At 36.9% G+C, this 11,677-nt stretch overlaps 1 protein-coding gene across 1 annotated transcript; it reads right to left on the bottom strand.

Annotated features, from left to right (window-relative positions):
• Nucleotides 1–1,133: 1,133 nt before the first annotated feature.
• LOC114884744 (cytochrome P450 1A4-like) lies at nt 1,134–11,358 on the bottom strand. Its single transcript, XM_029203922.1, has 3 exons — nt 11,100–11,358; nt 3,016–3,100; nt 1,134–1,778 (listed from the first exon to the last, which is right to left on the bottom strand). The coding sequence occupies exons 1-3, from the start codon at nt 11,281–11,283 to the stop codon at nt 1,769–1,771; spliced, it is 279 nt and encodes a 92-aa protein (XP_029059755.1). The 5' UTR covers nt 11,284–11,358; the 3' UTR covers nt 1,134–1,768.
• Nucleotides 11,359–11,677: the final 319 nt, after the last annotated feature.

Genomic DNA, 11,677 nt, shown 5'->3' with positions numbered 1-11,677 from the left:
TCTATTCTCATATACAAACAAAGCAATCTTCTAGAACAAATGTCATATCCCTTATGATCAAGCCCCCCTCCACGTGCTGTCTGTATCTCCTGGATCCTCAATCTACTCCAGCCGTTTAGATGTTCTTGCTACTTTTTAAATATGTTTAGCATACTCGTGTCTCAGAGTCTCTTAACTTGTCTGAAATGTGCTTTCCTTAGATACCCATTTAGTACTTACTTCACTACAACTCTTTGCATAAAGGTCACCTTATCAAAGGGAACTTTCCTCACTATCATATGAAAGGGCATCCTCACCCCTCTCCACCTGCATTCTCTATCCTTACTCTACTTCACAGTAATTCATAGTACTTACCACCACTTGACATAATTTATATTTTGCTTATAGGTTTATTTGCTCTGTCCTTTTTGGAATCTAAGTTCCATGAGAGCAAGATCTTTGTTTTCTGGTGATGTTTATGCTGCGCCTAGAAAAGTGCCCGGATTATAGTCATACCCACTTAAACATATGTGGAGTGAAATGAAAGAATGAATAAGTGAAATATCAACTGATACAAAAATTACGTTTTGAAACCCTGAGTGATAAGTGGTCATTCCAAATCCTATTTGAGCCTCAACTATTTTTCAACAGGAAGCAAAGGAGTTCCCTAAATATAATCTCAGACATGATCAAATATTTGAAAGCTGTTGATTGGCCTCAGCATGACTTTAAAGCTGAAACATAAACAAAATCAGAGTTGTGCGACGGGTTGTAAGGAAGCCAATAATGAAGAAACCAGCTTGCTGGATAAACAGGTGGGCACAAAAGAAACTTCAGAACATCATAGTGGGTTCAACTCTATTTTCTTTGAGTAAAAGAACATAATTAGGGCTTCCCTGGTGGCGCAGTGGTTGAGAGTCCGCCTGCTGATGCAGGGGACACGGGTTCGTGCCCCGGACCGGGAAGATCCCACATGCCACGGAGCAGCTGGGCCCGTGAGCCATGGCCGCTGAGCCTGCACGTCCGGAGCCTGTGCTCCGCAACGGGAGAGGCCACAACAGTGAGAGGCCCGCATACGACACACACACACAAAAGAACATAATTATGCTACTTACAATTAACGTTTGTTTTTTAATTAATAAAGATGCCTTGAATAAAATAATGATTGTCAAATGAAGTTCTAAACTCTCCATTAGAAAGGAAATATTAATGTATCAAATTTATATTGTCCAGGCAATAGAAGATAAGCGTCCTTCATCATCCTTTCACACAACTGATTTGCTTTATTTTTACAGTTTTGTATTTATAATTCCCCATACTTTTTATTGTATCAGTACCTCTTAAAACTGGGCTCTAAGGAAGCAATCTCAGTTTCATCCTACACATCTCTGCTGACATTTCAACACCTCTCTTAAGTTCAGCTCTACTACCATTAAATTATTTTTTTCCATGACAGTAGTAGAGTGTAACTTGGCAGTTTTCTGAAGATTCCCAGCAACAAAGTCATCCGGAAGAGTCAAGTTCAAATGTCTATACATACCTTATTTGATAAGCAAAGAAAAATAATACCTACTTAAACTTGCTTAAATCAAATGGAAATAGGGGAAGCTTATTGGCTTGAGTAATTGAAAAGGACAAATGATAATGGTTTCAGATATGGCTTGTTCCAGAAATTCAAATAATAGCTCTAGTACTTACTATGTCTCCACCTCTAGATTCTATTTTGTTCATGTTGAGTTGTTTCCCAGGTTCCTCATGACAAGATGTTTTTCATTTTGAGTATCTCCTTCTAGCAGCTCCTGAAAAAGTCCCAAGATTAACTCTGACTGGACACTTCATGAGACTCAATAACTTTTTCTCAGTCCTAACAATAATGTTTGAAACTAAAGTGAAAAATAATATACATGTATAATATGGACAAAACAACAAAATTCTTAGACCTAAGTATAGCAAGAATAGTTTAAGACATAAAAATTAAAATTTGAAATGCAAATGCAGGACATAAAACAACCAGAATAAGAACTGTCATAGAAATGTTGGTATTTCTAAAATTAATACATAAATTTTGCACAACTCAAATTATAATCTCAATGAGCTTTTCTGTGGAACTATATAAAATAATTCTGGAATGTGTAATGCAAAAATAAATCTCTAAAAGTAGCCAAGAAATTTATGACTACTGAATAAGAACAAGTAAGGCAAAGTGAGAGAATTTCAGATACTAAGATAACTATAAAGTCACTGTAATAAAAAACGTGTAATATTGGTACATAAATATATAAATATATTAGTCAGATATGGTCGAGCATCCACAGAAAGATAAGTATATATGTGGTTTTTATCTAATTTAGTGAGAAGAGTGCCTAATTTAATAAATGCTGCTGATATGATTGATAATCCAGAATTGGATGCCTACCTTTTTTTTTTTTTTTTTAAAGAAAAATATTGGAAGGAATGGTAGGAGGCTATTTGTATAAATTTGGGGTGGAGAAGGCTTTCCTAAGTATGATAGGAATCTCAAAAACCATAAAGAAAAAACTAGATATATTTGGCTATTTTAAAATCACTTATGTTTTCATGGCAAAAGTTACCATAAACAAAATGAAGAGGAAATTGAAAGCTCGGTCTGTAAATTAAGTATGGAAAAGGTTCTATTTTTCTTAGAAACTAGTTACTGAAGGATCGTTGCATATAAAATCCATGTGGAATTCATAAGATCACCTACTGTACATACAACAGAAAGAAATTTCAAACTTTCTCAAATTATTGACAGAATTTCACAGTCAAAACTTAAGTTTTATTGCCCAGAAATACCTTTCTAATCAAGGGAGACTTCTAGAAAAATATGAAAAATTACTCCAAGTCTTTATTTTAAAATAGGTAAATAATAGGCAGAATGGTATTAATTGGATAATAGAGTGAAACAGAGCAAAACAAACACAAGGGCAATGGAAAACAATATGATCTCAAAATGTTCTCTTCTGGATTTTCTTTTCTTGTCAGAGAGACAAAATTTGGAAGGGTCAACAGACTTACACTTCTGACCAAAAAGGAATTCTAGGAATGTGAGTTGATAGAACATCCTGTTTTTTCAGTACCGACTCTTTCAGCGAAAAGAATTCTGAAAAATATAAAAGGCATATGCTACAAAATAAACAGATATAAATAACCACTTCTAGATTACCCTGAAATTATAAACTAAACATAGACATTATAATAACTGAGATACATTTTAAAGGCAGAAATTGTTTTGATTAATGGGGGAAATCCTATAAAATCTCTTCCCAAAGAAATTGGAAAGACAGTCTTGGCAAAAACTGCTTTCTCAGGAGGCCCTGGTAACTGTGAGCTAAGATCATTTGTGTTTGGGGGAGGGGGGTGGTGGCAGGGGGTTGGATGATCATTCACTTTTGAAAGACTTCAGTGGATGAATGCACTCAATCTGTCCTAGATTCATTTCATTAAGAGAGAATGAACTAGCTAACATTGCCAAAATCAAGTTCACGTAAGGTAACAGGCCAGGGATTTATCTGACCATCTGTCTCTTTAATAAGGGTATGTTTGCCATCACTGTGGCTAAAACAAAAATACAGAAAATAAGACAAAAAGTATCAACTGTTGAAGAGGATGTGGAACAACCAGAGAACTTTTTCAGCTTGCTGGTGGAGTATAAATTGGTACAACCATGCTGAAATATTAGTTCGAATTTCTCAATTAAAAAAACAAATGCTTTATGACTCAGCAATTCCAGTCCTACATTTATATGCGCCAACGAAAAAGTTTACATATATTCACCAAAAACTGTGCACAGGAATGTTCATAGCAGCACTCTTCATAATGACCCAAAATAGAAATTACCCAAGTGGCTTCTATCAATAAAATACATTCATAAATTGTGGTATAGTCACCTAATGGAACAATCGATAGCAATGAACAATGAGAATGAATGAAATACAACTACACACAACTTGATTAATCTTTCAAATAAAACATGGATGAATCTTGCAAGCACAATGTGGTACAAAAGAAGTCAAGCACAAAAGGGCACATTTTGTCTCATTCCCTTAATGTACAATTCAAAAACAGACAATCCGAACTATGGCATTGGAAGTCAGGATAAGGGTTATCCTTGAGGCACAGAGATTGGAGACTAAGATGGAATGAAAGGCTGGGGGGCTGTGGAATGCTGGTGGTGGTCAGTTTGTAAAAATTCACCAAGCTTTAAGCTTACATTTTGTGCACTTTTCTGTATGGATACCTTAATAAAAATTTCCTCATCAAACTTGCATTTGTTGTATAGAGCAAGAAGCAGTGGGGAGGAGAAGTGAGTAAGTTAACTTTCTTTAAATGGGGGAAACTGTTTAAAAATCTTAACTAAAAAGCAAACAGCAGCTTTCCATATATAGAGTAATTGGGTTCGAATCTATCTTGCCCAAAAATCTGGGGAAAACACCACCTTTGATTCTTTTTTTAAAAAATTTCATTTATTTATTTATTTATTTATTTATTTATTTTTGGCTGTGTTGGGTCTTCGTTTCTGTGCGAGGGCTTTTTCTAGTTGCAGCTGGTGAGCGGGGGCCACTCTTCACAGAGGTGCGCGGGCCTTTCACTATCGCGGCCTCTCCCGTTGCGGAGCACAGGCTTCAGACGCGCAGGCTCAGCAATTGTGGCTCACGGGCTTAGTTGCTCCGCGGCATGTGGGATCCTCCCAGACCAGGGCTCGAACCCGTGTCCCCTGCATTGGCAGGCAGACTCTCAACCACTGCGCCACCGGGGAAGCCCCCCACCACCTTTGATTCTTATTTCAAAACCCGAAGCTATTATTGCTCCTGCTCCAAAGAACGGTTTTCATATACTTGGCTTCATTTCCCAATTTTCTGAAACATGTAGAGTAAGGATATTGTTAACCAAAGAGATATCATCCTGTAAATCACTTCACTGCCCACAGCAGTTTTAACTTTGGAGAGCCTTTTCACACAGTACTATTCCCTGGCCCACAGAGGCCCAATGAAGTGCGTTGTCAATAAACACCTGAATGGGAGTGATTCCTCTGAATACATGTTGAAGGCCTTTATGTCCCAGACACTAAGCTAAGCAAGCACTGCTAAGATGGTAGGTGAAGTTCTGCCCTCCAGCTGTGTTAAACTCTCATCCCAAGGTGCTGAATTTCTAAACCGCTCTGTTCTCACCTACTGTGAGATGGTAAAACCTGTTGGCAATTCTAAATAGATAGATGAAAATCAAAATGCCAAGCAGAATAGTGAGAGGCATGGTGAAACCCAGTGAGGACCACTGAGTATGGAATGCTAGGAAATAGCTGGCACAAAGGAATCAAAGAACGAAGACTCCTTAGAAGAGTGACCAGCTGGGCAAAGAGGTAAGTTGGCAGAACCATACGAAGCTCCTTGATCAACAAAGGGCATTCACCCTGTCAAGGACTCTTCACAAAAAGAGGAAGTTGCAAAGAAATTTTCAAACACACACCCCCATTGAATGCATGAAGAGGGAACGAGAAAGCTTGAATTTTTATGACTAGTCTTAGAAAGAACAATTAAGATATGTATATTTAACTATATCATTGTGTATATATATATATACACACACTTATATGCTATCTATGCACATACACACGCACACACACACACTTATCATTCACCTCTATCTTAAAGAGCTTCTGAAGTTAGAGATCATATTTTAGTCATCTTTTATTATGCCTGGCATCTAAAGAGCCTGGCTTAAAGTAGGCACCTAAAAACACACACATTAAAAACTAAATAAAGTTAGTTTATCTAGTTATGTAGGTGTGTAGAGCTTCTTAATTGATCAATGAATGATCCCAGACTTTTGAGGTTTTATACTAACAGTGTGTGTCTCTTTCTTTATGCTCAGATGCCAGCTTTTGTTTTAATTTAATTAATGCAAAACTTCTATAACCTGGTGTTTTAATTCACAGTTCATGCATCTAGTCTGAAGATTCATCCCCCTCTCTAGACCAAACCCATGAATTTTGTGATAGGTACTTGCTACCCTGAAACCTTTCTTCACCCCTATGTGAATTCACAGAAGTAGAGGAAATTTATCATCTCAAATAAATGCAATACTATATTTAGAGCATAAGCTGAAATAGAAAAAAAATCATATTTTTGTTGGCATTCTATTTGCATGTCACATCTTACACTTTCCGTGTGTATATATACACAAAATAATTAATAGTTACATGCAATATTTCACATTAGCTTTTTAAAAGATATCACCTCTCCATGCCAATAAATAAACTTCCACAATAATTCAGTAGCTAGAAATATTAACTGTTTGCATGCATGTTTCACACATTATTTAGTTTTAAATTTTAGTTTGGAATCAGAAATGAGCAGGTCCAGTAGGCAGAAAATCAGTAAAGGCAGTTGAACTTAATTCCACCATCAATCAACTAAATAGTAAGGGACATCTTGTAGACTTCTTCATCCCACAACAGCAGAATGCACATTCTTCTCAAGCTTATATGGAATATTCACAAAGATAGACCACATTCTGGGTCATATTAGAGGAAAATTTAGAACACTGAATGCATATATTAGAAAAGAAAAAAGGATCTAAAATCAATAAACTAAGTTTCCACCTTAGAAAACTAGAAAAATAGGAGCAAAGTAAATCCAAAGTAAGCCAAAGAAAAGAAATATAAATTAGAGGAGAAATTAATGGAATTGAATACAAGAAATTACTAGAGAGAAAATAAATGACACCAAAAGCTGGTTCTTTGAAAAGATCAATAAAATTGATAAACCTCTAGCTAAGCTAACTAAAAAGAGAAAGAGAGAGAGAGAGAGAGAGAAAGAAAGCACAAAATACAAAGCCTATGGGAATCTGGGGGCAGGGTAGGTAGAGGATCAGGGAGCTGCTCTTGTCCACAGGGAGCAAAGAGAGCAGGGAACTGGTGCAGGATGAGGTGCTAGGAACAATCTAGTCCTAGGCTTAAGCAGTAGGGCATAGGACATAATTTTGTGTGTATGTTTATGTCATTCCTTCCAATATTCCCAAACCTCAAGTAAGCTTTCTTCAGAATTACTCCTAACTCTCAGTTAAGCCATTGAAAAATAAGTAAACTCCAACACCCATCCTTGGGTGTAAACATTACAGGGAGAAAGCAGTGACCCCTTCTCTCCATCAGAGTGTGCAGGAGAAGTGACAGATGCCATTAGACAACAAATGTGTCTGGTGAAGTTAATGAATGGTCAGCTGCCCATCTGTATGCCTGTGTGTTGGCAAGATGAAGATGTTGGAGCGGGAGAAACATCGACTTTTCTGGAGCACATTTGAGATGTTACTTTTGGATAGTTTCCTAAGTGCTAGGACACACTTTGACAGTGGTCCTGTGGGGATGGGGAGAGGCTAATGATATCCAGCTGGGATCTGATGTCATAAAAATGTGAGTTAAAAAAAAAGATCTAAGGGTGTATTTGATGAGATCTGGACCTTATAGCTTAAACAGGTGTAAGAGCACTGAACAGATTTTGAGACTGAGGCAACAGGTAGAAATTAAAATAGGAGCAGAGATGCCAGAAATACTACCCATACTAGAAAATCTCGGATACTTCCTTTTGCTACTCCGTTAGATTCATTCATTTAATCATTAATTTATTCCCGCATTCACTGAACAACTAGTTATCGATTGTCTGCTATGTGCCTGAAACAGTGCTGGACACTGGAGGTACAATGGAAGCCAAGCAGACTTGGCCCTGCATTTGTGGAGCTTGCAGGGAGTTGGGGAGATCAGCATTAAGGTAATGAATGAAGGCAGGTATTGAGGCAGGGATGGAGGATTGATCAGGAGTGCATCAAATGACTATAGTCCAGTGCATTACCCTTAGAAATAAATGTCAATATAAAGTCTGAAAAAGATAAAACTATATTTAGTAAATGCATTTTAAGACATCAGAAAGACAGTAATTAAGATCCATTCAAATGAGCATTTTGGAACTTGGTCATCACACTTAGCTGGAAAATTCATTCATGCAACATGCTTCCATCCACAGGGGTAGAGATAAAGGCAACAGTATTGCCTGTATGTGTGTAGTTTATGGTGGATGGGGCTTGATAGTGATGTTGAATTAAGGTAAACTATTCTCTGTAAATAACTTGAAGGATAGAAAAGACCTATAAACTTTTATAATTTTTGTTTGTTTTGGCTCTCCTACTGCTAAAAATGTGTGTCATAGAGAATCAGTTGCCTGCATCCTGCTTTTTATTCTTATCTGAAGGGGAAGCCAATGGTGCATTCCTCATAGGGCATTTGTTTTTTATAGCCTGTTAAGCTGTAAAACACCTCCCTTTAGCTATTTCTGATTTAAGGTGTACATAGTACGGTGCCTTTTTTGTTGTTTAAAGTATGAATCTTGGATTTTGTGGGGACGTCCTGTGTGAATCTGAAACATCAAATCATGTGTCCACACACTTGGAAGCTTGGGAGGATCTGTAGATTTTACAGCCTAATTAATAATTATTTAGAGAGTAAAATCCCCAAAGACCCCTTCTACCTCTCAAAAATGGTTCTGATTTCTTACCCTGTCATGTGGGTTGATTATCACATCTGAGTTATAGGTTTAACTGGGAAGGAATTAGAGAATTTCAATGTGGGAATATATAAATGTCTTTATAAATTTTGGTGCAAGTTTTCGTCTCTGAAAAACACTTGGGACCAGACACATTCTGTGCTCACTTGCATCATGCAGTGGATAGTTTCTAGTCTGACCTTCATCTTCATGGTGTTACCAAAAGCCCCAGGGGGCTGTAGCTACAAGGGGGACACAGCGTGGTAAGCATCCATATGTACCTTTGTATAGCAGGATATCTAATATCTATTACTCTATCTTTTTACTTCATGTATAATGGCTTTAAGGACTTCACTTGTCTTGGATTACCACTGATGCATATATCCATGTATTATCAATTGCTCCATCGTCATAATGAATTCTGTGTGTAGTCTCCAGTTGATTATTTAGAGTGTTTATGTTATAAGTTATTTCAATATAAAATGTTGGTACACTGTGTTGCGTCTAATTATATTTCATAAAATAAATTATTTCCAGATAAGTAAATGCATATAATTAAAAATAGCTCATCGTTACATATTAAATGAAAAAGAAAAGTTATTTCTCTTTTGCTTTTAAATGTTCTTTTCCCTGTCTTATTCTTATCCATGTTTCTAAAATTACATAAACTGCAAACTTATGAATTATACAAAAAGCCCAACAGTATACTAATTATGCCTTAGGAGCAGAGTTAAAGTGAAAATTAGCATTTTACAATACAGTGTGTTAAAATAAATGTATAGAATCTTATTTGCTTACTGTTTAAAAAAAAACACAAGAGTTTTAGAAAAACACAATTTCTTAAAGAAAATACCAGATAAACAGATAACAAGATTCCTATAGTGTTCCTGTCCTCCCCATTATTAGCGCATATACAGAAGATTTGATAGTTTTTTACAGAAAAAAATGTAAGGATAGTTTCAGTCTGACACACTGTCACGTGGATAATACAAATAATTTCAAAAGCTTTTACAAAAAAGGACAGGCAATCCAATTTGTTTATTCCCAAGGATTATGCTGAATTTATTTGTACTTGGAAAGAAAGACAAAGTCCTGACTTTAATCCTCAATGTCTGTCAGTTGTTTAACTTCTCGGCTTCCATTGCAACATCCTGGTCAAGATGGTCATCATCCAGATGGTCTTAGGTCATTATCCCTAAGTGCTCTCTCCATTTGAATTAGACTCCAGACATGCTCTCAACTCCCGCCTGGATTTCAAGCCCTTTATAATGCAACTGCCCTTAAAGCTTCAATCTGAAATTCTTAGTTTTTCACTGTCCATTTTATGTCCCTTATATGCCTTAGCTCATTAACAAGTTCAATTAAAGAAGCACATACTTAGTGCTGCGTGCTATACTGAAAAAACTTTTTAATTGCTGTCTTTTTTTTTCTCATAACATGTTATTATGGGCTGAATTGTATCTCCCCCCCCCACCCCACTGCAAACTCATATGTTGAAATCCCAAACCCCAGTACCTCAGAATGTAACTGTATTGGGAGATAAGGTCTTTAAAGAGGTATTGGGTTGGTCAAAAAGTTCGTTTGGGTTTTCCAGTAACATCTTATGGAAAAACCCAAACGAACTTTTTGGCCAACCCAATAGTTAAGCTAAAATGAGGCTGTTAGGATGAGGCTTTAATCGAATATAACTGTTGTCCTTACAACAAAAAGGAGAGACACAGGGATGGGTGGCCATTGAGAAAAGGCCATGTGAGAACAGCCCATCTACAAACCCAGGAAAGTGCCTTCAGGAGGAACCAACACTGCTAACACCTTGATCTTACACTTCCAGCCTCCAGAACTGTGAGAAAACAAATTTCTGTTGTTAAAGCCACTCAGGCTGTGGTATTTTGTTATGGCAGCCCTTGCAAACTAATACACACGTATATCTAGTAGGTATCAAAAGGGATTAGTAACACTGTAAAAACACCAATTTGCTCTGAAGTTAAATTCATAATCCAGAAAACATAAGAGCAGATATAAAAATAGATTTTGAAGAAACCCACCCCCCCTTCAAGTTCCATTCCCTGCCTCTCTAAATCTAGCTCAGTCCACCTATTATCACCATGAATGTTCTCTGCTGTTCTGGGTGACGCTAGCTCCCTTCTTAGGACCTCTTGAATACCTAGCTCCTAGTCCAGCGGAAAGAAATATATTTAAAATCAGAACCCTGTTCTTATTCTGAACCCAATATTTAAAACAAATATCAGTACACCTGTCTATTGTAGCTGGCATTAAGGGAAGGAAGATAGAACTCCTTTGCCTGCTCACTCCATCCAGCAGTCCTCGTTCCCTTCTTCCATATTCACAGTGACACAGTGACACCTGGGACACCATCACATGAGACATGGGTTTAAAACCCCATACACTCAAAAATCAACTCCTACATTAGGATGGCATACAATGAACTGAACAGCACAGCATAGGGGTATGAATTTTAAATTTCTTGTTAAATGAATTTGAAGCCCATAATTTTTCTGAATTAAACAAGAAACCCTCCACCCAGTCTGAGAATCTATGAACAGGAACTACCTGTGGAGTGGGTCTCTACTTGAAGTTGGTATGGTGTTGGCTTCATGGCTAACCCATACATGGGTGTCAGGTCAAGCTCAGCTTCTGGGCACTTCTCCAGCTTGAGCTGCTGTAGAACTGTGGTGATGAAAATGAATATCTCATTTCGTGCAACATCTTCTCGGAGACACTTCTGGATTCCCATTCCAAAAGTCAACACCTCAACAAAGTTCTATTCAGTTCCATGTTTTCATTTAGAAATCTCTCAGGTCTAAATAAATTGGGATTATCCCAAATAGTTCTGTATAAAATAGACAAAAATAAAAAATTTTAAAGGAATCATTTTATCACTTTTACCTTTGTTGCCAACTTTTCCATAATAATTTTGTTTTGCATAAAGTGTTCTGTTCAAGTTCAGAACATCCTTTATAAATTATATATATATATATGTATATAGTTATGGAGCTATGTAATTATATAATTATTACAGATATATATGTCATTCTTTCCTTTAATATGTTGACAGGTTTAGTTATCATAAAAATTTAATACAGGGCTTCTCTGGTGGCGCAGTGGTTGAGAGTCCGCCTGCTGATGCA

This window comes from Monodon monoceros, unplaced genomic scaffold (genome assembly GCF_005190385.1).
Source record: "Monodon monoceros isolate NGI ecotype Baffin Bay Population unplaced genomic scaffold, NGI_Narwhal_1 Super_Scaffold_5, whole genome shotgun sequence".
Classification (NCBI taxonomy): Eukaryota; Metazoa; Chordata; class Mammalia; order Artiodactyla; family Monodontidae; genus Monodon; species Monodon monoceros.
This window is presented reverse-complemented; position numbering and strand designations above follow the sequence as displayed.